Here is a 27,612-nt window from a genome sequence, read left to right as displayed (position 1 = left end):
TAGTTTGCAGATGTTTGTTTCTTTTTCTCTGGAACCTCTTCATTTCGAAACGACGAGCACCGCTCAAAATGGCTGTCTTTTGTATTTTCACGTATTTATTTCTTTTTATATGAAAATCACTGTTGCATAATATTAATCACTTACTGATTCACCCAACCAAGATGTGAAGCATGAGTTCATTCTAACAGTGTTTAGTACCTACCCTTTACTGCAGATTGTCAATTTGTATGACATTTTTGTCGTCAATTTTGTTTTTCTTAAGTTCGTCGAAAAAAGAGGTCATAATTAAGTCAAAGTCATAATACTGATCCATCAGAATCTGTTGAAGATAGAAATGCCAAAATAAGAAGCTTATCGATAGAAATAAGGCAGGCATGAGGAAAAAAGGACAAACAATGCGTGATTTTTTGTCCTTTTCCTTTCCTATTTTCAGTGACAAGAAGCTAAATTTACCTCTAGTCACCAGTAATGCTAGTCTATAAAAATGACACTAATCAATCTCATTTTTCATCCGACTGAACATAAACCGAGCGTCTTCGGTTTCCCTTTTCTTATCACTTCGTCACTATTTGATTACTGGGACAATGAAAAACCCTCCCAACTGCAGATTTCATACGACCATCCTGACCATCTATTCCTCACTCACCCTCGCACCTATACAAGGTACAAACAAAGATTAACCTTCATAAATACTTGATTTACAGATTTGGAGTAGAACAGTCTTTTTCAGATAAAACACAAATAAAACCAAGTCTGTTGCAGTTGGAGTTCTACCTCCGCTCAGCACCTCACCCCTTCCGTCTGGGCATTAGTATGAACAAACTTCACTTAGCTAATCTAAGGATTTGTAGGTTAATACAGAAGTGATGCAAATTCATTTCAAAGACAAGATCATGAAGATGATGACCCTGGGGATGGTGACCAGACCTCAATGTATATTTTCTCATTTGATTGGTTGCCAAGACGTTATAATCTTCCATCGTTAACATGAATCGATTGCTTTGATGTACATCAGTGTATTTAAGACCCCTGCACAATGAGCACAATTATCATTAAAGATTCCCCTTCTATGACTGTTGTTAAATCCACTCAGGTCCAACCCTTGCCCCCCCCCCCCCCCTCCAGCTCCGGGGGAAGGGTGGGAGTGTCCTGAGATCAGTGTTGAAATGAGAACTCACCTGAAATAGGAGGTATACATTGAGCAGTGCTCTGGATTTTGGTGTGTGTGTGTGTGTGTAGGGGGGGGGGGGGGGGGGTCTCCAAAGCAGGAAAAGCCAGCGGTATGGGGGAGGGTTCAGATATTTTGGCAGTCCTTAGATGGGGTGCTTGCAGTGAAAGGGAACGAGCACACGCCCGCCCTAAATAACCTTGAGTGGGGTGGGGGGGGGGGGGGGGGGTCTAACCTCACACTATCATTGAAAGGAATGGAAGAATTGTCGTTCTGCGAGCTGAAATAATTAGCAAATTTTGCGAGGAAACACACTTTCATAAGTAAGTTCCCAAGTTCTTGGACGCGCAATGTTATCAAGACAATGCCGCACATGAGACCAACCTGCTCCTTTATTACCAGCGCACTTTTGCCACATCCAACTCCGGTAAAGAAATTCTCTACATTTCTCCACGCAGAGTCTCACCAACAACCGTCGACAGATTTCAATTCGTCCGTCTAGAGGCTAGACAACGCACGTAACCGGCTCGAGTTTCTTCGCAGGCAGCCCGCTGCAACAGTGACCCACTTTCCGAAAGCTAATCTGGAAGTCAATCGCAGCTTTCCCCTTCGGAACGCAAGTCGGTTCGCTCGTTTTGTAACACCCCGTCACATAACACCACCCCTTAAATTGTGATTGTTATTGTTTTCCTGAAGAATGGAAAAACCAGCATGTGATCGATATTTGCTTCACTTTGCTCTGTTTGTTGTGCAATTCCATCGTACGATCGATCGGACTTGAAACAATATGATAAGGTGATATTAAACAGACAGAATATGAGACCCTTTAAGAACTATTAATACCTTAGTGTAAAAAGAAGTGAAACAATTTTTCTTAGCTTATTTCAAGTCAAAATCTGAAATTTTGTGAAAATTTGTAAGTAGATCAAAGAAACATTTACTAGGTCATCACATCATTGATTTGCATTTGATTTGATGTTAAAGGTCGTACCATCCTTTTTTTTTTTTTTTTTTGCAAACGTCACGAAATTTTGCATGGTTGAAGAATAAAGTCCCCGACATCGTGTATGAACTCTTACGATAATTCACCTCAGAGTAAAAAAAAAAATAAAAGCTAACCCATGTCACTCGAAATACGCTCCCCTTTTGTACTGAGAACAACGGTAGGATTATTTAGTAAGTTCATATTAGGAAATCCATAACATTGTGTACCTCTTCATCGTGCAGAAGTTTTCAGCTTTATCACTCTGAGGAAAGGTCTGAACTACCTACCTATACAATATACCAGCTTATAAAGACGAATCTAGCTTCCAGGGTTGCAAAAGGAACACACGAACTATGATATCACTGGTTCATGAAAACATGTCAAATCATACTATTCCATTCTTTTCATATTTCATTTCACTGAAAATGATATTGACCAATCTTTTCGTTTGATCTCCTCTGAACATAAAAAAACCAACTTGAAAACGGGGTGGAAATTCACTTTAATATCACATACAAGACTAAATGTCAATGCAATGGCATGAACAGATTTGCACGGAGTCTCACTATCGTATGTTAATCGAGCTAGTCGGCGCCTTAACGCATGGCCTGGAATTGATACTTCAGCAAATCGCTATTCCCTTAGCTAATCGTCTTGTGAAGATGACATGCACTGCACTGCAAAGAATCAACAACGCATCGCCTTTCGACATACGTTGTTGCTGGCAGACAATACGTCTGTTATGCAAAAAAAAAAAAAGAAAGAAAGGAAGGAAAGGCGAAATTCCCACGTGATAACTATACGCTTACAAGGAAACAAGCAAAGTACATACATCGGTCATGATGATAAGTAGAATCAAGCACTTCGACCTACCTTTTGTTTTATAGACAAAGTGTCACGCGTTGTTTAAAGCACAATTTCACGTCCTGTTCAAGTTTGACTTCCATTAGTAAACTGATAAGCAAAGTCAAATCACACCAATTGAATGGTTTAAAGTGTAGCCAAAATCGGGCATGTATGAAGTCTTTAGAGAAAAATTATGGATATATTTCTTTGCTTCGCTGAGTATATAATAATGATGATGATGATGATAATAATAATAATAATAATGATAATTATCATTATTATAATAATAAAAATAACAATGATAATAATGATAATAATAATAATAATAATAATAGAGAGACTCTTATGAAGCGCTCATTCTACCTCAAAAGATACTCATGGCGCTGTAAAACAGAGTACACATGTATCACGTTACAGCAGAGTATCACAGAAGATGATAAGAACAATAAACAAACAAACAATATGCATACACATATCTATACATACAGGTAAACAATTGTCAATTCAAATAAAAAAAATAGTGATATTGGTAACAACCACATAATGAAAATCACCTGAGATGATGATGTCGTATTGAAATTACACAAATTATGCTTGGGGTCGATATTCAGCAACTATAATACACAACCCTCTCGTGCATAAGTCACTGTTCAAGGTTATTGCATCATAAAGTTTTATTCGAGTGGTTCTCGTTGTCAATAGTGTGTGTGTGTGTGTGTGTGTGTGTGTGTGTGTGTGTGCGTGTGTGTGCGTGTGTGTGTATGTGTGTGTGTGTTGTTCTTTTTTAACGAAACTCAGTGAAAATTAGTGTAGGTCATCGGGGACTTGTGAGTTGATGACGTCACCTTTATCTAATTTGCATAGTCTGCGAGCTACTGATTCCACTTTGCGCATGAGCAGGACAGTTTTGGTTTGTTACTCAGTAATTCACTGTGATAAGCATATATGTGATGTGATGATTACTCATGTGATCCTTATCTAAATGATGCTTGCCAGCACATTCACCTGACAGTAAGCCAGGTATTTGGCATTTCAGAAGAAAAAGGCTGCTTTTTCATTCAATACCAAACAATGAAATGAATGCCTGCTAAAATGTCAACTGACGGACTATTCTGGTCACCTGGTCTAAAAGCAAGATCATTCTTTGTTTGAACACGAATTCCATATATTGCTGGTCGGGCAAGCTTATGCATTATGCCACTTTGAAAGCGAGTGAAGTGCCTAAGCAACTGAGAAAAAAAAAGAAAGGCAATTTTTACCAATGTGTACATGAGCTAATTACGAATTGGCTTATTTCACTGCTTGAGAAATTGCAAACTTTTCTAATCAACTAGTTTGGTGTATGACAGAAAACGGTCATTTGTACCAACAGGCATGTTTGATTTTAAATTCACTTATATGAGCATCAGTGATATGATAATTATTCATATAATCGTTATCAAGTGTGCTTGCCAGCACACTTGATACCTGAGAGCACACTTCCACCTGAGAGCATACCTGATATTGGGCAATATGAACAGAAAAGATATATCAATTAATTCAAAGCAAAATAATGAAATAGATGCTTCCCCAATTGTCGGTTTTTGTTTGAACATGAATTCCATAATTAGGCCAATTCTTAGTTATCTCATGTGCACATGGGTACAAATGACTTTCCATTTTTCTCAGTTGGTTGCAGTTCAATCGGTTTAAAAGCGACAAAATGAATAAGCTTGTCCGACGTAACAATTTATGGAAGTCACCAGTCATGACTGTTCAAACAAAGGATGAACATATTGTGTAGACCATGTGAGCAGAATGGTCCATCAAACATTTTGGGAAAGCATCCATTTGATTTGTTTTGCATTTAATTCATTAACATTTCTTTTTCTGTTGATATTGCTGAATACCACTTTTGCTGTCAGATGGCTGTGCTGGCAAGACCCAGTTAAGAGGATTGCTTGAATATCATTACAGGACAGGTGCTGTATCTCTATGAATTTAAAAACCAACATGCCCTGTTGGTATACAAATGACCTTTTTCTGCTCATGCGCAATGTGGAAACCAGACCTGGCTTATCATCACATCAGGTAAAGTTGTGAATTACGTCGCTTTGAAAACGAGTGAAGCGCCTATCCAAATGAGAAAAAAAAAAGAAAGAAAGAAAGGTAATTTGTATCTATGTGCGTATGAGCTGGCTCTGAAATGGCTTGTTTCAGGTCTGATTCTGATGGAACCTCCAGCTGCCTGAATAAAGTGGAATTTTTTCTACAATTCTTTGTTGTGGAATGGAGGGGAAAGTGGGCCAAAGGTAGCAGCAGTCAGGCATCGTATATTCGTACTCTCTTTTTATTTTGCAGCGAGGGGCGGGGTTGTGCCTTTCCCCCTGCGTTTAATACGTCAGTATCATTGTTCCTCCTGAAATGTCTCCATATCCTAGCGGCACACAGTGCATCTCTCACCCCTAGGGCACTGGACCACATACACTGCAGGAAGCAAGTTTGACCAAATAATTGCTACCAACACTCACCAACTTCTGTATATTCATGACAACCCTTCCATTTTCCCGCTGTCTCTCTGAACCTTCCCAAATTCTTGTTAGAGTGCTAAGACCTTCCCCCCTACACCCCTACGGTCGGTTAACATCATCAATCGGAATTCCAATGGGCTCAAAAGCAAATCCACTTGATAGCCGCTATGTCCCGTTCTGTTTACATGGCTTGCTCGAATGCGTCAATCCGAACGTGGGCTTTTTCTGTTCAAGCTTAGCCTGATCGCTCGGGGAAAGAGACGCATTGAATAGGGATAAAAAGAGAATGTAAAACAGGAGAGAGAGAGAGAGGGAAATCTGAAATTCGATCGACATAATCACCATTTTCTTTCTTATTTTAAGCTCAGAGAGATCAGTAACCCCCAGTAGTGCAGAACGAGGTTGTATGGACATGCCAATCACACAAGAAATATATATCAGAGTCGTGCTGTAAGGGGACTTCCCCCATGGGTGCGGACCCTCATTCGAGCAGTTGCCCTTCCCGCATCTCAGTCCTTGGTTGCTTGCCTGCGGTATGTCGGATCACGCAAGTATACGAGTCCCACGATACCACTAATGCCATGCATTTTGTAGGCCTGTCCCGCTCCCCCCTCGTGCACTGCTCCTTGCATATGTGCATTCAACTTCAAGGGAGCAACACCGTCTTTGGACCAGACGCCGAATAACTTCTCGTATATACTAGCCGTTGCTTCCAAGGTAGGACCACGGAACAGGCGACGACAATTCTAGCGTATACACGCCAGGAAAACGTGGAGTCTCATTAAAATTAAGCTACACTACATGTATGCAGATAGTTACAAGAAAAGCTGTGATTAGCAACTTGATTCTCGCAAATGACATCTGCACGTTGTCTTTCGAAAAATATGACAGGATTTTGGCTATATCGATGGGGGACAGAACTTTGCATATTGTTAAACAAGCCCCCCCCCCCCCCCCCAAAAAAAAAAAAGGTATAAAAATGTACATTAGAATGTAAATGTTTTGTGCTCAATCACAAACAGAAATATATAATTATATATATAAAACCATCGTAAGGCTGGTTTAGCTTGATTTCAACCATGCTTGAATAGAACAATTCAAAAGTTTCCCAAAGTAACTGCAGTCATTCGCTGTTTCTTTCCATGTCAGAAACATTTTAAAAGATAAAGATGTGCGCACGAACAACAATTAATTCTGAAATTCAAGATTGTGGCCAATTAATTAGGCGAACATACACAGTTCGGTGTAGGTTGAGTAAGATAATTATATGGAGACTGCGTGCCGGAACACTCTGTAAGAATCTGCCCTTTAAAAGCGAACCACCTCGGGCCAACATTCCATTTCAGCCTTTACTTATTACGGTCACCCAATCAGCCTACCACAACCTTCCGTGTTTATTTGAAGAAATTATAAGGTGAGGAGGTTGTTTAGGGCTAACCTGTCACTCCGTCAGATCGATGTACTATTACATTTTCCTCTCTTCTCTCCCCCCCCTCTCTCTCTCTATCCATCTCTACTTCTTATTTCTCTTCGAAAAAGAAAGACCAACGCTGACGTCACATATTATTCTCTCTGATAGCTGCAAATAAAACATGTTCCGTAAAGTGGAAATGCATTCAGGACTTATATGTGTCAACATCTCAAACGGGCAGCCTAATTATGAAACGCCGTGGGGTCGGGGAGCAGAAATGGGTTAATTGTAAGTCAAATTGACATTCTTGGGGTAAAGCGTGCCAAGGTGATGGAATCATAGCTATAAAACACAGGGCTCGCGTGAGAAATTATCGATTTGTGTTCTTTCCTTTAACATGACCTGAGGCGCCGACAGAATATGAATACAACTGCGATATAAGGAACATTATTGTAATGACCAAAACCTATAGATTTTCTCATTATTCGACAAGTGAAGTACTGTGTCTGATGTGCATGTCGTACAACTTAAGCATGAGTTGTTTTAAGAATACAATGATCCAAAACTATACTGCTGAAATGATGGTGAATAAAACTGAACTGAACTGAACTGAAAATGTAGATTTAGAACCAGGGGGATGGAATAGTCTGTTGAAAGTTGGCGATCCTTATAACTCCTCGTGGTAAAAGCGTGGATAGGATTTTTGATATGACCTCGGAGAGCATTCATGTTCGATTGCATTCTCCACATTTTGATTATGATGATGATAACATGGCCTAGTTTAATCATAGGATGGCCTCTCAGTGTAAAAGCACTGTTCTCCCCGGTGGATAAAACCAATGATGTAATCATCAAAGAGCCCAGATATTCCACTGGCGCATCTTATGTAAAACGCAGTCGCAGCGGCCAGGATTCGAACCGAGAATATTTTTCAAGAGTTATCCAAAGGTTTGGTTCGTTCCCATTCGAATGCCGCTACTCTATAAAACATGGGAATAACCAGTATTGATAACGCTGTAACACTCAATCATGTATGCGTTTTGATCATATTCTATTTTTCTTTGTTTGGGCTTAGAATCGAAACAGTTACACATTTCATAATTTTCATAGTGCGATTGAAACAATTCTGTAAGGAATCATGTACTAAATTACAAACAATAACCCATCTTTGTTTATCTAAAAAGTATCCCATCTAAACGCTAAACTGTAAAATGAGAACTTACAATCCTCCTGCATCCAGTTCTTTGTGTTTTTATTTACATTTCTTGTCTTCTACTAATGCATTCTTTTTTTTTAAATTAAATTTCTCCCTTTTCTATAATGAACAAATTGTTTTGTTTTAAACCAGGTTTGGCTACCTCATTACTTCTGAATCAGATGTATCAGTTGATGTTCGTGTTGTAATGTTATGCCCACTTCCTCGCTATCCTTCCCTACAATCTCTCCATCTCTCTCACTCTCTTTCTATTTCTCTCTATTTCAATCTCTTCCCTCCCTCTCCCATCTCCCATTCCGTAATTGCAATCTTTATCAATGGGGGTTGCCCGTGTTTGACATTGTAACAAGTGAGTCCCCTCTTCCTTTTTTTTTTCAAAGCGTATTAAACTAATGGCCTGGTAAGAGTAGTAAACTAATGAATGGGATTTGATTGTGACTATTGCTTTTTACTCATCCCTTCCCTCCCCCTCTTTCTCTTTCTCCCGTGTTTGCAAACACGTGATACATCTCCACGTTTCCCTTTGAATTCCATTGCTTTTCATCTCAATGTTTCATAGGAAGTAAATGTTGCTCATTGCTTAGATGCCTTGGCTTCATCAGTTAGCTTTCGGAAAACCTTCGTTCACACTGGGAAGTAATTCCACGCGAATGCCGGGCCCTGACCCGTCTCGGGTAGATGTGGAATCACTTCCCGCCTCCTCCCCCTAATCGCCACCCTCCCCCTCCTAATGCTCGGAATGCCCTCCTCTCATCCCATCTCACCGTTGACTGTGCAAAGTAAACAGTGCGTGTGTCAGTGGTGCCGTAATTTTCTGAAGTCTCTGGAAACGGGCTCGCGGAGCCCTCACCACCTAGCGAGTTCTGGGACTGTAAGACGAGACGGGGGTCAGGAACGGGAGACGGAGGAGCGCCGAGAAGACAAATGGTGGTGGCTGAAATCATCGTCGATACGAAGCCAGTCTCCAATGCCGAGATACCGCTCTGACCCAATTCAATTCATTATGCACGTTGATCCGTAACCAAGCCCTGTCGCCAGCCTACACAGCCTCCCCCCGACGGGGGGTGACGAGACCCACTCGCTGACGTACTGGAGGAGAGAATTATTATTAACGCGGAGAGAGGTTTCTCGCTTTGGTCGTATACCCCTTTTCGCGCTTCCCGGAGCTCGCTCCTAATGAACTAGGACTACCCTCGCCCAATCCAAACAGCGGTCTCTCGTCATATTTACTGATTCAACACAATCACGCATACTCACAGATCAGTGCTGCCAAATTAACACTCACACGTAGACCACCTAGGTGTGCACGCGGTATAGGGGGTGCGCTCTTCAAGTGCAAAGACGATGAAACAAAATTGGACGGTGGCGTTAGTGGTGGCGGTGGTGGTATAAGAGAGGGAGGGAGCTTTAGTCGTTATGTAATTCATAACGGCCAACAAGGCCCGAGGACAAATATTTGAGGAGCTGATTGATAGTGATGGTGATTGGTATCCATCGTCATGTTTTTGGATCTACCAAAGGAATGCAAACAGTGACTGTGACCATCAGTTCCTCTAGAGATTGATAGGACGCCACCACTGGACATTTCCCTTCCCCCTCCATCTCCTCCCCCCCCCCCCCCCATCTCACTTTTCTTTGTAGGACTGGCGTTTCCATTTCCCGTTGCGAGTTGGGCTGGCACGGCTCTGATGTAATCAGCTGGCGATGTGTAAACAGTGTTCCGAATAGCAATTAGTCAACTTTCACTGCTGCAGAAAGTCAAATAACGCAAGGGGAACGAAAGAGCTTACCCTGGCTTACGTCAGCAAAAGTCATCGCGAAAACTATTCTCAGGGCTGCAGAAGGGTGGAAGGAGAAAGGACGTTGAAAATATATACTTAACCTTGACTTTTTTTTTCTCATCAAGCACAAATATGAGAAACAAAATGCTGAGAGTAAAACTGAATTCTCCTTACATACTGCGTAGAAGTTCGCTTTGATTCTTGCTCAGTAATCCGCAACGCCGAGGGCAGTGCAATTGATCATTCCTAAGTATAATTTTCGGTTTCAGAAAATTGAAGCAAAAAAAAAAACAAACAAGAAAAACAAGGAGAGAGAAAGAGAGAAACGTGAGGAAATGGGAGAATGACGAAACATACTGAGCTAGAAAGACGGGGGGGGGGGGTAGGGATGGGAAATTAGGAGAAAGTGAGAGTGAGAGGGTAATAGAGAGGTAGAGGGGGAGAGAAGCGAAACAAGGGAGAGCGATACCAAGAAAGGTTCCTCTAATTGTAGCACAGGATGAAAGATATGGGACGTAGTGTTTTGACATTATCCCGCCACGGTAGCACCAAGTTCACGGTGCGTCTTAATCGATTGAATGGATTTTGCCTTTACACACGACAAATTGTGCGAGACATTTCCCCCGTTTTTGTTGTTGTTTTTGTTTCTTTGTTTTTGGTCTTTTTTTTTCTTGATTGATTTCCTCTCGGAACAAGGGCCACACATGCATTACCTTTCGTAACGTATCACCTCTAATGGGTCTCCAGGGAGGAATGAGTTCGCGTTGTCGGTCTATCTGTCTCTGTCTCTGCGGCTCGCCCATCAATCAATCCAACTTATGAGCGATGATGTCTTATGTAATTATAGCTACATGAATATGCAGCTTTTAAATGTGCTCGCGGTTGCTACCTTCTTTGTTATTGTTGTTGTTGTTGTTGTTGTTGTTGTTGTTGGTTGCAGACAAAATTAATGACATCGAATAGCGTTGGGAGTGCTCAGAATACCATTCATCAAGTCTCTCTACATAGTCTCTTCGGGTGGTATTTTGGTGGCTTCTCTTTCGCTCACACACAAGAGCTAGATTCTCACTGCTGCGCGATGATTCGCCAAGAATTAGACTCTGGCCATGAAGAAGATTTTTCTTTTTTTGGTGCCAAGGTATTTGCCTACGAACGCGTTGAGATGCCAGGGACCGTGCCACAGAAGTATACTGTTTCAAATTTATCTTTCCTTCCTTCATCGTATCTAGGTTGGCACTCTCGCGTCTCGGAGAGAGTCTTGCCCCCGTTGTTCGGCGCTACATCCGGGTTACCGCTGCGTGGTGTTTGTCGATACGGAGGTAGAGGGGGAAAGAACAAACACTAAAATGGGTGTTCGTCCAAGGACACACGGATAGCCATGGATAGGGGGAAACGAGGGTACCTCGCATCGTGTTTCTGGAGGAGGGCACTCGTTTTGTTTTCCCTCCGAAAAAAAAAAAAGAAAGAGTGGCGGTGGTTCAACAAAGTGCCAAAGTTTTGAAACGAGTTTTCACTCGGCAACCTCATTCAAAGTTAACCAGAGAGGACACCGTTACGAGAGTAAACAAGGGATGCATTAATAAGCTTCAGAAGAAAGATCTATTTCTGTCAACATGGCAACAACTTTGAGAGGATGGAAATAAATTTACTAGTCTTGTTTCTTTTGTACACTTAGAGCCTGGGATTGCAAGAAAAATAATTCAGTTTCGTGGTAGAGCAAAACATATGACGTATTTACACAAAGTTGTTTTGCTTTGTTTTCTTTTGTGCATGAGTGTATGATGGGTTGAGCTACGCGGTTTATTTTTATACTCAATTCTGATTGGACGAAGTTGCTCGCGAGCAGAGTGTGAGACTGGCCAATTACAAGGCGACACTCCCTGCAAAATTTGAAAGCGGAGTTGATGCCATAATAGTGATATCGGCGTGTGCACTTTGTCCTGAAAAGAAGAAACGAGCAAATGTCAGATGGTATGGACGCACGGGAAATATCTGGAAAGAATGAACTTCGGGTACTGTGACAATTTATTCATCCATTTGTCAAGTCTATTTCCAAGTCCCTCATAATCTTGATTCCAGCTGCATGGTATACTCACTCTCCTAAAGGTAGAGCAATGACATTTACAATAAAGGTGTAATGAAAAGGAACCTCATGGGTGCTTTTCAATCAAATGACAGACTGGCATAGTGGTAGCTTCTCAGGAGACCGATGGTAGATGAAACATGTTTTAAACCTCTTTCAATCATTTCTATTAAAGAACAAACCGTGACATTTCATCTTCTTTCTGTATGTCTCCGGGATTCGGTCGATACATTTATCCATTAAACATCTTTATTTAGTAACTAGATATTAGTATTTGGCACATCGTTACGCGTTTCTGAATTCAGCTTCCTCTTCGTTAGACACAAAATGGTTAAGTGCCAATATCAGGCATAATTCTAGGATAAAATCTTTGTCTTTTAATACCAAAGACGTGTGACTCGGATTACACTATTTTTTTTTTTGATGTCCAGTGATGATTTTATACATTGTAGCAATTGAATGCAAGGTAGATGAGTATGATGTCACAAGGCTGGGTGAAGATGACTGAAAGGTTTCGTCTAATGCTAAACAAGACTCATGCATTTCCCAGTTGACCAAGAGTAGACGCATAAATGAAGAGAAAAGGCTTTGAAGACGTGTGCATACAATTGTGTTTAATCACCCGTCAAAGGAATAACATGCAAATACTATTCTCCTTTTCATGTTACCAGGCACCGGTTGGTCTAAATATATCTCGCGCCGCTTATGACCAACAAAAGTCAGTCCCTCTCCCCACCCCACCCCCACACCTTCACTCCCTCCCTCCCTCTCTCTCCTCCAGAATAGATCTCTCTTTCTGTGTCTGAATGGTATATCAATCATCGCCATGACCTAATTTGGCTACACACATCAATGACGCGTCCTCATTTGGTCGGCAGCTATCTTTGTATGGTGGTAAAGGTCACAGAATGGGAAAAAAAGCAGCGCCGATTCATATACCCCATGCAAAAGATCGGACAACGAAACGACGCCCAAATTGTTCATTATTCCTCTAATTCCTAATGAATTGCTATACGAGAAAAAAATATGCCTCACATTTTTACCAGTCATTCTTACCTAGTCCTCGGTGCCTCGTATTCCATTCTCTATGTGGTCATAAACCTCATTTATCGCGGCTTACATCGATATTTGATTGAATTTGTGAAGTCATTAATAAAAGAATACGATGAACTTAATTGAATAATTGTGAAAGAAGCCAGCATAAGTGACCTTTCTCAGGCACAAACCAGCACACCTCCAAGTACAATATACATGTACGCACACGCGCTTGTTCTGATAACTTCATTCATACATTTATCTCACTAATTCTATTCAGTTGCTAATCACATTCCCACGCACGCACACACACACACACACACACACACACACACACACACACACACACACACACACACACACGCACATGTACACATACAGACTAAAGATGCACAATAGGAAGGGACCCGAAACACCTCGACTTGCAACATGTACAATTGTCACGCTAATATGTAAGTATAACAAAAAGACGCTACTGGGATTTTTTTTTTTTTGCTAAATCTCTTTTTTATTATCATTAGATCGGATGCCTCAAACATAGAAGAAAGTGCAAAATATGAAGGTAAGCAGTATATGTGGAAGAAAAATCAGCAAACACAATGGAAATGATATCTACATTATTCTTTTTGTATTGCTCAACAAGATTTGAAAGCTTTTGTGTGTATTTAAGGAGCAAAATTACACCAAATCAGGTCTCGATTGCACACACATTCAGGTTATATATAATATATATATATATCATATATTTACAATCATCACTAGAAGAGCATGTGGACGGATCTGTATCATTTGCATACTCTATATAGAAATACATGTAGTTTAAGTTTTATTGCTCGTGCCATACATGTAGATGCTTCAATGAAAACTGCAATAAAAGCAGTACACTAACCTATTGAAAAACTTAACCAGTATACACATTTCGTTAAATACACTTGTGTTGAAAGACTATGAATAAACTTTGCGAGGAAGCATGCGTGTTTCTTATTACTTTGAAAACCACTGATTCAATCGAAAAAAATCTGGAACATTTACCATAAACAGTTGACATTTTCTAAAACACTTCATGATATCACTATTCTGTTCATTGCAGATAATATCACTACACACAATCAACAAAGGCAAAAAACAAAAACAGAGCAATTATAGGCATATTATTAGCATTACACTCAAACAATAGTAACGCTACTCAATATTGTTCCTGGTTCAGTCGTATGTTGCAGATGAAGGAAGATCATATGACATGATAGGTGAATTAAGTCATGTGCAGAAAAAACAAGAAAGGCAAAGCAAAAACTCACGCTGAGCTGTACACTGTCAACACAAAGGTAACCAAACACACGTTGTCAAATTAACATGATGGTTTTTCTCAAGACGATTTGACACTCAAACCCCTGCTATGAAAAGAAAAGCCCCTTTCATTTACAAGATGTATCAAACGGCAGCTAATTTGCAATGATTATCCTCCTAAGACACGATGGCACGCATGCAGAAAGAAAAGAAATCAGCTAGACTGTAGTACCCAAACAAAATGACGTGCGAATGCGTGTTCTTGTTTGAACCTTATTAAGGTGCTAGTATTGGATAGATATCATCAAACATCCTCTCATCTGTTCATTCCATCCCATACAGGGGGAAGCGGATCTGATTTTTCTGTCAGGACTGCGATCATGTGTCTGACGAGTGTCGATTACACTAAACTTACTACCAGATTGCTCAATGAAATCAGGGTAAGTCATGCCAGCAGGAACATTTCTGTAATGATTTTTTCTTTCTCCCCCCTTTCGTCTCGCTCTCGAATATGCTTGGCAATTGCTCTCTGCCCATAATTGCATCTTATGGCTGATGACAACATAAATGGATCAATGCCTTCATTCACCCAATGGCTGATCATCTATCCACAAAATGCCATAGGGCACAGAATGTCATAGCAAGCATGTTCAACGGGAAATGTGCTTTTATGTGCCCATTGAAATAAAACCTCTTTATTTTTTGGAGGGGGGGGGGGGGGGGAGGGGGTGGAGGGTGGGGTGGTCAAAATGAGCTTGCATCATGAACAAACCTCATAGGAATACACTTTTTTCCCCCTAGTTTCACTTTAAGCTCTGCATATTTTCCACAGCATCATTGATCTGTTTTTGATGTGGATAACCAAGTCTCCTGTAACTGTAACGATTAATAACTAGGATTTTCATCTGTACAGAGGAACTCGCAAGAACACAAGAAGGTCATAACATATGTTTTCCAAAAGAAGGCAGAGAAAAACTTCTGTAAGAAACTTTGTGGGACAAACTGTCCTGGTGCCACTTAAGGTTGAATTATTCTGTTACCCAAACTTGTGCTATTTTCTTCCAAAAAGAAGAAAAGAACCCACTCATTGTATCATGTAAACCATTGTTGTACAAGGAAAACAAGTATTCACTCTCTCACACATACATTTATCATACGTGTACCTGTATGTGTCCCTGCATCACAAAACCACCAAAAGTTGACGGATATGAATTTTTAGTTAAGGGTAGATTCTAAATGAGCAAACTGTAAGCTTTCAAATGACATACAACTCAATACAAATGGGCTTCAGTGACTCATCTCAATAATAGAAACTAAGTACAGCTGTACACCATGTGGAAAAGTGTTTACTGAGAAAAGAGGCTTCAAAGTGTAAGGTTCAGTCACATGTTTAAATCTCAACAAGAAGAGTGCTCTGTGCTATGAATAGAACCAAAAACTAGGACGTAAGACTCCACAGCAACCACAATAACGGATAATTAGATTAAGCTGAAATTTTGTGCACTCATTAAGTACAATCTATTAACATCTAGTATCACCAATCAAGGCAGTAGCACCATCCTTTCTAAAGCTATTAAAGTTGAAAGTGAAGAGGGTGTGAAGGGTTTTTACAAAATGAAAAGGGACCCCTATCACAAAAAAAAAAAAAATTGAGGAAAACAAGTGCTTGAGAAAACTGCAAAATAGAAGTAGTTAAGGTCCCATTCCTGTTATGATCTCAAACTTTAGAATTATATAGCAGCATAACTGCTCCTTCATAAAATTAAAAAAAAACACTAAAAATTGACTAGTTTGTCCTATTTCACCTGTTTTGAATCCTCACATAAAACCAGGTTGTGTGGCATTTTGTTGGTTTTGTGATGCATAATCACATTCTATGCATTTATGCAAAAACATATATGTGTTTGAGTGTGTGCGCGTGTGTGTATGTATATGGATATAAATCAACATGGAATGGATAGAAAGGTAAGTCTAACATTACGATATTCTTGTGTAACTTCACTGTGACAAATGATCCGAAACAAACAAAAGCCTGCAAAATGTTGATTCAATTCAAGTGGCGATGCAAAGTTTCAAATTGCCACAGTCTACTGCTCCTCATATACGAAGCATTTTTCTCAGCAATCAACATCTAGACTTGAAAGAATCTTCTCCGAGAAATACTCATTCGATTTACTGCGATAACATGGGCATTTCTGTTACTGGCACTTCAACATTGCAGATAGTAAATGAATAAGGAGTTACCCATCAATGGGAAATTGTATTGTTGCCCACGGCAACCCAGCCCGTGCTGCCTCGCCAACCGATGCGCTCACAAAACAGCAGTATCTGCCGCGCGGCGCAATCAGATAAAAAGGAATTTTACACAAATAGACGAGATGGAGAGGTGGGGGGCAGGAAAAACGGAGGATGACACTCTGATTCAATCTAGGAAGCTGAGGAAGCCGGATCCGGAGGATTTGCTGCGAACAGACGCAGATTCCATCTTCTCCAACTCCTTCCTTTCCTCCTCCTCCTCCTCCTCCTTCTTCTTTTTGTTCTTCTTCTCCCTTTTCTTCCTTCCCCTCTCCTTCTCCTCGTCGGATGGCGATGGAGACGAATCGGAGGAGGAGGAGGAAGAGGAAGATGGATACATGGTAGCATCTGTCGCCTTGGAGACATCTTGACGGGAGAGGAAGAACTCTGCGGCCTCATGATAGTAAGCCTCCGGCAGCCGATAGCACTGGACTGGATCGATGGTGTTAAAACTGCAAAACAAAATGCAAAATACCCCCAAAGTGAGAGAGAGGGAGAATTAATACAATGCACATGTAACATGGTATGAAAAGAACACTTAAAAGATGACATTTTGCAGAATTCGGCATGATCTGCTACCACAAATGAGCAGCACTCGGGCTGAATTGGGATGGAACAATGCGATGCAAGATCACAGCCACAGGGGTAGGCTCAGTAAGGAGGGGGGGAATAAACTTTTGGTCATGCTGGTGGAAATTGGAAAGTGCTATTTCACAACATTCCAAGTTAAAGCATCATTCATGAAACAAAATTGAATGTTCACAATATTGATGTTACCAATGACTTAGATAAATGTGGCAATGTAACAGAAGGATACTGAGAACATATCCACAACATCAACAATTACTACTGAACTCAGTAGAAGGACGGATTCTAGTCACTGCACGTGAAGGGATACATGTATATGCGCAGTGTAATCTCATTTGCACCGCCTGGCACTTCAGTAAACAAAGTTAGCTCAGCATATATTGTAGCGATGACTAATCACATTTGATAGCGAGAACAGAAAAAAACATGTTGGAAGCACTGGTTCAATGCAACAGCCAATTTTGAACACACTCCGCGAAGAAAGCATATTTCCCTTTTCCTTCGCTGTCTCTTATACATTCCTTGAGATTACATTCTGATTGGATTTGCCATTAGGATTCTATTACAGTGCAGAGTCGCATAATCTGCTGGGGCACATTCATGGACCCGAAAAGTGCCTCAGACTCCCCTCACATCACTTCACCGAAATATTGATTATTAAATGCATAAGGCCTCCCCAGTCTGCTTGGGATTTTGCAAACGTGTTTCTAATATCTCCCCGAAACTGCTGTAAATACCATTAATGAGTATTTTTATTAAAGTTATGGCTAATGCTTGTGGGGGGGGGGGGGGGAGACAAGACAGCAGAAGCCCATAATATAAAGCACTTGCATCTTCAAATGTGTGGAGACATAAAAGCTGACAAGGGCTAATATGATAAAAGTGTTCGATTTTTGTCAGCTGGAACCCTGCGCATCTCTGCTCGCATACAATGAGATTGGCTGCACGTCGACACGGAAACCGTCTCAACCATCGAAAGATGCCATTCTGGCACTTAGAGACGGGACAAATAGGCAGTCGGCAAACAATGGATACAATGCACCGAGTGTAAATGTCATGCTGTATTTGTCTCAAGTAGAGAACATCTGTTTTCATCATGGCGAGATGTACATATATGAATATATATATATATATATATGAAAGGTATACCAGTGTATGGCATGTGACACAGAAACACTGGCTAGTATGATGAGAATGAGGGGTAATGGGAACAGTAAAGCGCAAAACTGCAAAGTAGGCCTAATCCACAGTGACAAATTTGTCCCTTTTGACACAAAACAGCAGCTGTTCATTTTCTGCTCCAAAAATGCTTCCCCTTACTTTTGCTTTGGCCATTTTTTAGTCATTTTTTTTTTTTCATGTCATACTAGCCAAATACTTGGTACTAGTAGATAATTGAAATTCCTTTCAGGAACTTTAAAAAAAGAGGAATCATTGGGACTAGGACAAGATTTCCTAGTATGGCTGATTCTCTTTCATCACCAGAAAAGAACAACAACATAATATATCTATATGCATCTCAGGTGAGTCATTAACATCTAGAACATTTTTTTTTTTTTAGTCAATTATGAGCATCTAATGTGAATGTTGCCATGATATTTATGCATTTATTTTGCAGGCAGAGATTGAAAGAATGTTTGTTTAAACATTTTTTTTTTGTGTGTGTGTGTTAAAGTTGATGTGTTCTTGCACATGATACAACTGATACAAGTGCAAATAGGAGTTGTAAGAGTCTGTCTGTCTGCAATGGTATCTGTTTAACCATGCACATCACACGAGGGCATAATTCCCTGCTTGGGAACTAGTGATGAGGTTCAAATAGTAGCAAAGTAAAATGGGGAAAATGAGTTGGAGATTGCCTGCACAATTATATATTGTTTGATTGAAAAAAAAAAAAAAAAAAAACTTAGAATGATACAATGTCCAAGGGTAAACCTTTGGGTACGTATTAATGCAAATCTTGTGTAATTTTGTCACCAGACAGGAGAATGGTCTATGGGACAATGTGACAGGCAAATCTCAGCCAATTTTGATGAGCCGTACAGAAGACAGAGACCACATGACTGTCGATATGTTCAAGGGCGTGTCGGAAAAACTGTCCTGGGTTTCTTGACTGCAATGGCACTACATTGCACTTATTTCGCTTGGAGATATGCTGCCAGCATGTTCAAAATTTCCAGAAAGAAATGTACAATAAAACCCCTCCACAATATGAAATAAATGAGAGAAAAGGCGTCTTTAAAATGACGGATTTGAAGCATTAGTGTTTTAGTTGCTTGTTGGCATACTTTTTCTTAGCCTTTTATTTGGGGGGGGGGGGGGGGGGGGGATGGGATAGAATGATTTCTAGTAACATCCATGGCTATGCTGATATGAATTTGTTCCTATCTGCAGTGTATGGGGAAATTAGAGTACATGACACTGTACAGATCACTTCTTTAGATGCTTACCTGAAAAAAAAAAAAAAAAAAACAGGGGCAAGATACAGACATTAGAAAATGGGAGGGTGGAGGAGATGAGGCTTGGGAAGTAGTAACAGGAAGGGGGTGGGGCAGTGACTGTGGGAGGCAAGGTATGAACAGCAGGAGATGGGAGGGTGGGGGAGATGAGGCTTGGGAAGTAGGAACAGGATTGGCTGGGGGACTGGGAGGTGGAGGCAAGGAACAGGCACTAGGAGTGGTGAGATGAACGGACACTAGGAGATGGGAAAGTGGGAGACGAGGCTTGGGAAGTAGGAGCAGGATGGGGTAATGGGGAGGCGAGGTACAGACACCAGGAGATGGGAGGGTGGGGAAATGAGTCTTGAGAAGTAGAACAGGATGGGGGGGGGGGGGGAGAGGTTGTATAGGAGGGGAGGGGAGGGGAGGGGATGTACGGACACTAGGAGATGGGAAAGTGGGGAGACGAGGCTTGGGAAGTAGGAGCAGGATGGGGTAATGGGGGAGGTGAGGGGTACGGACACCAGGAGATGGGAGGGCAGGGAAATGAGTCTTGAGAAGTAGAATAGGATGGGGGGAGGGGGGGGGGGGTTGTAGGAGGGGAGGGGAGGGGATGTACGGACACTAGGAGATGGGAAAGTGGAAAGATGATGAGGCTTGGGAAGTAGAAACATGGGGGGGGGGGGGGGGGGTCGCTAAAGTGGCACCCAAAAAGTGGCTTGTGCCATAGATCACATCTGATGCCCAGTATAGCTGGGCTCTAGAGTCTCATCACTGTAATGGTGTGCCGGGCTATGTCCTGATTTACGGCTCCCCAGCTAATTGCCTCTCTACATCTTCCCCCCACATGCTTTCTACTTCCAGCCCTGCACCGACCTGCTTTTTAATTCTATTCCTGACTGACGTAAGCACCACTGCTAAGAGGGTGATTACGACGGTGCTTCCCAGCAGATCTGCGTGAGTACGGGTGAACGTTACCCCTTTATCTGATTAATGTAACAAAGTGTCTACTTTTTGTGTCCCCCAATAAAACAACGCAGTCCCACACATCAACCATCCTCTGACAGCTCATTCAGAAAGCAGCAAAAAACTTGACTGCCTTCCACTCCTTTTCTCTCTCTGTAGGGAAAACTCAACTCTATGTTCAAGGTGATCTGATACCATAAAGGAGTCAAACAATCAGAATGGTAAAAGTTTCATTTAAGAGACAAAGAAGTCTACATTTGTATAAACTTTTGAAACTTTAAAGCTGTACACATGTGCAATGCACACACAGAGAAGATGCTATCATCTCTCAACTTTGTGATATCATCACGACAATAAAATCATCACTTTTTGACCAGTGATAAGGTAACTACAGTTCACTTTTTGAGATAAAAAAATCATGGTAGATAACACAAATCAAAGATATGTTGATGTGAAGGATATAATTGCTACTATGTAATTCATTTGAAAAACAGCAAAAGCTGGCCTGCAAACTACTATGAAAGTTATGCGGCAATGTCTGCATCACTTCAACTAATTTTCAGGTGTAATTTTGGCTGATATGTCACTACTTCATGAAAACCTGTGAAACTTTGGAGCTAAAACATAGTTCTCAGAAGGGCCTAAACTTAATCTTCCACCATTGGGAATTTGCTTGAAAGAGTTTACCAAGAAACTTTGTCTGGCCAATGCAACTTGCCAGGATAATGAGTTACTTTGGAGTATGATACTGCTACGGTGAAATATATTGTAATCTATGTCTTTGATTAAGAAAACATCACATACATGTAGCAACCATGATCAGAAATGCTCTGTGATTATAATACTTCTTGCATATCTTTTTAGGTGTACATATTTCACATTTTCGTCATCACCCAACTGATATTGTGTTATCACAGCATTATTCTACACATTTCTTTTTATGTAGGTCCCTATATGTCTCCATAGAGCAAAACATTTTCTGCTGTCATGCAGAAACTACCCTTAAACATAATAACTTGTATTTCCAAACTGTCATGAAAGAACAAGAACAACTTTTATCATCACCTCTGTGTGATTTTAACTCTCATTTCATATAATTCAGCGTGAACATACGGAGTAGCATATTTTCTCTTTGAACATAATATTCCTGTCCTGGTACATAAGAGAGAGAGCAGTGGGTTCAGCTGTAGGAAATCCACCAGTAGATGAAGGGGATTTCCACACCATTCTGTCCATGGATTGTTCACACTGAACGCTGGTGTACGATTCTCCACTAAACCAGCACCCCCTTCCCATTCCCCTTTGCCAAGTTGCACTCCTTCATTTGTATAGACAGGTTCATATGACGTTAAACTTTGATGATTAACTTGTAGTTTGAAACTATGACTCACATCCACATGACACCTAATCTTTAAGATTAAACTTTTGATGAGAGCCAAACTCGACGATTAAACCATATAACTGGAAGAAATATACACACAGCTCTAATGACAAACATGATAATGTGCCATGATACAATAGTGTCTAACACACACTGGAGGCTGACCCGGAAACTATTAAGGGGAAGGGGGTTCACAGAGAGGTCACACTACTTGTAACTTTTGAGCTTGTTGAAAATGGAGTTTGCACAACGCTACAAGCTGCAAGTGAGGACCTCCCACAGCTCGTGGATAGAGCGTAAACCCTAAGAAATCTTGAGGTTCTAATCATTGACTAATCTTTTAAGATTACTAACTTTTCAGTGCATCTATACAGGGCTTAATTTCAAGCTTATAATTGAAGTTTAAAACTTTGAGCTAATCTTTAGGATTAAAAATGTAGTGTGAACGTAACTAATGTCATCGTCGCGTTTTTCCTCTTCCTAATCCTCCTCATCATCAGTCCTTAAACATTCAATATCTCCACTACTACTGGAAGGTTTTTTTTTTTTCCTCTGTTTCTTTCACGAGTGAATGAATGCTCTTTAAGCACATGGCTGGGACCACCACCATCAGCATGATATTAGTCTTGCATCGTCTAATTGACTTTTCATGAAGGACACACATACACAGACGACAAAGGAGTTTCTACTCATGTATAAAACACTGTAATCACACTAATGCGTTCATCACACGGCTGTAACATCTCCCCAGATCATACGAGAAAGCATCGTTGTGAACTACTACATGTAGGTACCGTGTCTTCCTATGCATGAATTCACATCTATCATTAATTCTAGTCACCCCCACTTCTGAGACCGTCTATCCCACCACCGCAGCAGCGCTGCTCATGGAGACAGAGTCATGTCTGCACCCAGAATTTGGGGCAGAGCATTGTGGTGCCATTAAGGGCCAGAGCCTGCCGCAAATCACAGGGGTTGTTTACATGAATGAAACATTATTTTGACACAGTCGCTTGTTACACCAGGCCCACGGAGGCAGGCAGGCAGCGATATGACAGTTTCATATCTTGCCCTGACAGTCAGCAGGCCTCCGTGGACGACGCCACACTGTGGGCTCGGGTACGTGTCAGATTCTATTTCATCTGCACTTTGCTGTGAATTCCTAAAGACGTGAAGTGCAAGTCTACTCAATGTGCAAGTTGACGTTGAGAGAGAGAGAGAGAGAGAGAGAGAGAGACATATAGTACATTCAAACTAACATAACACAGTTAGATTACAATTGAAGTTTTGAGTTATGGAATTGGCTAATAAAGTTCTGAAATTTTCACCGCATTGAGATATTGTTTGCAAGCACATACATGTACATGTATGCAAATGAGACGAGTTAACAATGTCATTAACTTACACCTCACCCATCAGTATGTATTCAAACCAAAGTAACTACCACCACCTTTCCCCTACAATTTGTCATTAGGCTACTGAAATATATGGTATTTTGCGCTGTATTTTGTAACTAATGCAAATGCAAATGCACTGCAAAATACCTCACAAAATACTGTGGTATAGAGGGTGGAAACTTAAACGATGCGCAAATTACGCATGCGCCATTTGAGCGTGAGTGCTGTTGCGAACTACCACCCAATGCACTGAGGTGTATCATTTTCACATGATCTGACACACTTTCTGTATTCTCCCTGTGGGACCGCCTCCTGCAGAAGATCTGAATGTGTGTGCGGTGCTTACCTTGGAGGAATGTACTTTTTGGGCCAGAAATACCACGGTACGGCATTTTGTGAACGAGAATGGCACCAACTGAAATACCGAGAACGGTGACACTACTACAATGGTATTTCAAATGTGATTGCACCTATTGTTAGTTTATTGCAATGCTACAACAGCTTGAGGCAGAGGATACAGGTTCTTCTTTTTCCTTTCAAGGCAACCCCCCCTCCCCCCCAAAAAAATACTAAAGATCTGTGCCAAGGTCAAGGTGAAGAAATCATCATCTTATCAAGTATATCCATGCGTACGATAAGTTTGACTAATCCTCGTGTTTCATGAAACCATAGCTTTACTATTTGTCATAAGTGAGTTAAGCTGAGCTGAGTTTATTCCCTCATTCATATACAATTTTTTTACAAGCAGCTCCTGCCTCATGAAAATTAGAATAGTAGTATAGAATGTAGCTTTAGCAATTTCTAAACTTACAGCACATATTCTTCTGCAAATTATCTTATGAGATTGTTGTCTTCAGATTGATCATATCACACATATGTGGGGACAGTATAAAGGTACGATGGGGTTCAGAGCATTGACCAGGCTCAACAACATGTACTCTCTAAAAAAAATTGAGTGAAAATTTTCACTCGAAAAAGAGTGAATACAAAATAGAGTGAATTTCGAGTGAAATTGGAGTGAATTTTGAGTGAAAATGCTCATTTTCACTCATTTTGGAGTGACGTCAGGGATCACTCGAAGATTTTGGAGTGATCCCTGACGTCACTCCAAAATGAGTGAAAATGAACATTTTCACTCAAAATTCACTCCAACTTCACTCGAAATTCACTCTTTTTTGTATTCACTCATTTAAGAGTGAATATTTTCACTCCATTTTTTTTAGAGAGTAGACTATTGGAATTGGAAAAGATTTACATACTTTATCAAAGAAGAGGTTGAAAAAAAAAGAAGAGTTTTTGAACAGTACTTGTGTGTATTCACAGAAAGAGATTCTGAGCGCAAGTTTCAAAATTTGCTACTGCTGATCAAGCTGAAACACTAGAGCTCCCCTTGAGCTTCTTCCTTACAGATCAAGATGGCATAGTTACATTTGTTTGCAAAGTTTGCAGACTTCTTCCCCTCCCCCCCCCCCCCCCCCTTGACAGTGTCCTCACCCTGAGATGACAAAGGGGGAAACATAAACTGGGCTGTTTTGAGAACTGTCACTCATCAGAAATGGCCTCCCTGGGGCCAACTAGACCAGTCATGCTTTGATAAACCCTCCCAGAGTCAAGATCTCGAAATTCCAATTAAAATTACATGCAGACAGGCTCACCCGCGGTAACGTCTGACTTAAGCGCTCCCAGCGGTTAAGTACATGTATGCCTGCGGTGTTACATTTTGTAACTGCTACGCGTTTCATGTCATGCGTGACACAGAAATCACCACACGTAGCGCACATTCTCTCTCTAGCGTGGTAGAGAAATGACCCATTTCACTGAAGACTGTTTGAGCTGCAACATTTTTTGTCCTCCTGGAGAGACAGTTGGTATTCAGGATGGGGGAATTAGGAATGTAAGCTGTCCCAACAGATTACAAAGCTGCCAGGCATTTTCCCCTTGTTGCTTTACTCTGTAATATTTCCACTTACTCTCATTACATCAGATCTCACCATCTCCATGCTCTCAGGAAAAAAAAAAACCATATATTCGGTAAGACTTTGTTTGCTTTATTTTTTCTTTCAGTTCTATTTTTGTTTGGTTTTATTTTGAAAAAGGAAAAGTGGAACAACCAATCGCCACCTAGACTTAGCAAAACTTGACTGACTTTGCGTTTTTTTAAACTGGCCAGCTATGTAATACTACCATAAACTAATGCCACTTTCTACTGGCACTTTCCATTCCCGCCCTGTTGTATAAAAGTTGAGATCAAACATATACAAAAGTTAGAAAATCAAACATAAGTCTCTGGATGCCTAATTCTGATTGGCTGATACCTGACTTAAGTTTGATTTTCTGACTTATGTTTGATTGCATCTTTCCAGTAACATGGCCCTGCAGAACACATCCTATCTTTGCCAGCTTGCTTCATAAACATACTCATTGCTCACTCAAAAGTTGTCATTTTTGTCTCTCATCACCATAACAACACTGCACTCACTGGTTCTCATTTGCATTTTATAATACTTGTTTAAAAGGCAATGATGAAAAGATTATTAACTGTCAGTCTTGCAAATCACGTTTATGCATGCTGTTCTTTGGGTTGTTTGTTTGTTAGTTTGTTGCTCCCAGTCCACAAAATCTTAAAGCATGAATATCAAGCGAGGTGCAATCTTAAGTTAAATTACAGTATACTGGAACATAAACACTGTCAAATATCTACTGTGATGATGCCTGCCTACCAGTCAAATGGCTCTTTTATCATGAAATATCATACCATGTGTGTAAATGCCCATTAAGGCATGCCTGCACAAAAAGCAGGTGAAATATTGACATCGGTATTAAAGATAGGCCCATCTCTAGCTGCCTGAGACATAGGTGTGTACATCTGCAAGGCTTGTTTGGTGCTTCTGAAATTGTTCCGAACAAGATTGTGACTAAATCAATTAGTATCTCTTGATTTGCTTTGCTTTGCTTTGATTTGACTTGATTTCATTTCGTTTGCTTATACCCTCACTGAATGAATTAATGACAGGCTGAGGAATGAAATACGAGGGAAAGGGGGGGGGGGGCTTTATGGAAACTTGCAGAGTGCAAGAAAAATCCAGATTCCACAGAGAGACAACGAATGTCATCCAGTAGAGAATCTAACGCATTCCATCAATGTCACGACACGCCTTCAGGGACTCGGGAGGGGAACATCCAATACCGGTACTTGAATTGCAAGCAAAACATGACTTGTTGTCACCTCCCCACCCCAAAGTTTATTTGCTTGGCCAAGGGTTCTTGGGGTCCCTGGTGTTTGTATATATGCAAGCTTTATGAAAAGAAAACGAAAAAAAAAAAAATATGGCAGAGCCTCGTGTATATGGCTGTGCAGGGCCAGCCTTGGGAAAAAAAAGAAAGAAAAAGGTCAATGACTACAATCAAACATTTCTGAGGTGGCCATGTAATCTAGTGGATACCAAGAAATGAAAGGAATGTCGTGTCAGCATTGTTCGGCATGTATTTCACTCTCATCTGGCTACATACACACACGGCGGACAAGCTTGATGATTCACTATCTTGATGTGGTGAAATGTTCTGGGAAAAAAAAGAGAGAGAGAGAAACAGAAGGCAAGACTGAGATGGAGAAAGAGATAGAACGGGAAAGGAAAATGCAATTAGGATACACTAATGGGGAGAGAGAGAGAGGGAGGGAGGGAGGGAGGGAGGGAGGGAGTGGACTGCCACACACTGATAACAAAAGATGATGAAACATACACCCTACAGCCGCAGACAGAAAAGAACCGCAGACAGACTGACTGAAACGCAACAAGGCAAAAAAAGGGCATAAGATCTAATGTGCGAGGTGAAACATATGAACGCAGAGTGAGAAGTTACTAAAAAAAAAAAAAGAAGGGCGAGGCAGCTAAAAGACACATAGGAAATGAAATTTCACACTGCGGCAGCATACCAATTTACTTTTCATCACAAGCAAGATCACTGAAAGGAAAAATGAAAAGTGTATCAGTATATTATGCTCCCCTCCATACACATATTTTATCATTACATTCTCCGTGTGTGTAGTTTACAAAGTTACCTATAACTGTTCAGTATTTGGTATTTTCAAGTAGAATGGTGTTTGTTATTACTGCAGGGCACCTTTGGAAAGCAGTTTAACAAAACTAAAGAGGCCAACCCTGCAGTATAAAATAAATGAAATAAAATAACTAATAATATTACAGAAGTCTTTGTGTGCTAAACT

General features: G+C 40.7%; 1 protein-coding gene across 1 annotated transcript in view; it reads right to left on the bottom strand.

Moving 5' to 3' along the window:
* Positions 1-27,612, bottom strand: part of LOC139710917 (uncharacterized) — a 113,391-nt gene that overhangs the window by 17,650 nt on the left and 68,129 nt on the right. Inside the window, exons 31-33 of the mRNA XM_071622837.1 lie at positions 16,920-17,069; positions 11,109-11,211; positions 8,901-9,005 (exon numbers count right to left, since the gene is read on the bottom strand). Coding sequence (XP_071478938.1) covers positions 8,901-9,005; positions 11,109-11,211; positions 16,920-17,069 — 358 coding nt within the window. The remainder of the gene's footprint in view (positions 1-8,900; positions 9,006-11,108; positions 11,212-16,919; positions 17,070-27,612) is intronic.

Source organism: Diadema antillarum, unplaced genomic scaffold, assembly GCF_040938485.1.
Source record: "Diadema antillarum isolate AM-2024a unplaced genomic scaffold, OU_Dant_1.0 seq00001587_RagTag, whole genome shotgun sequence".
In the NCBI taxonomy this organism is placed as follows: domain Eukaryota; kingdom Metazoa; phylum Echinodermata; class Echinoidea; order Diadematoida; family Diadematidae; genus Diadema; species Diadema antillarum.
Note: the sequence above shows the minus strand (reverse complement) of the source record. Positions and strands in the feature narration are given on the sequence as shown.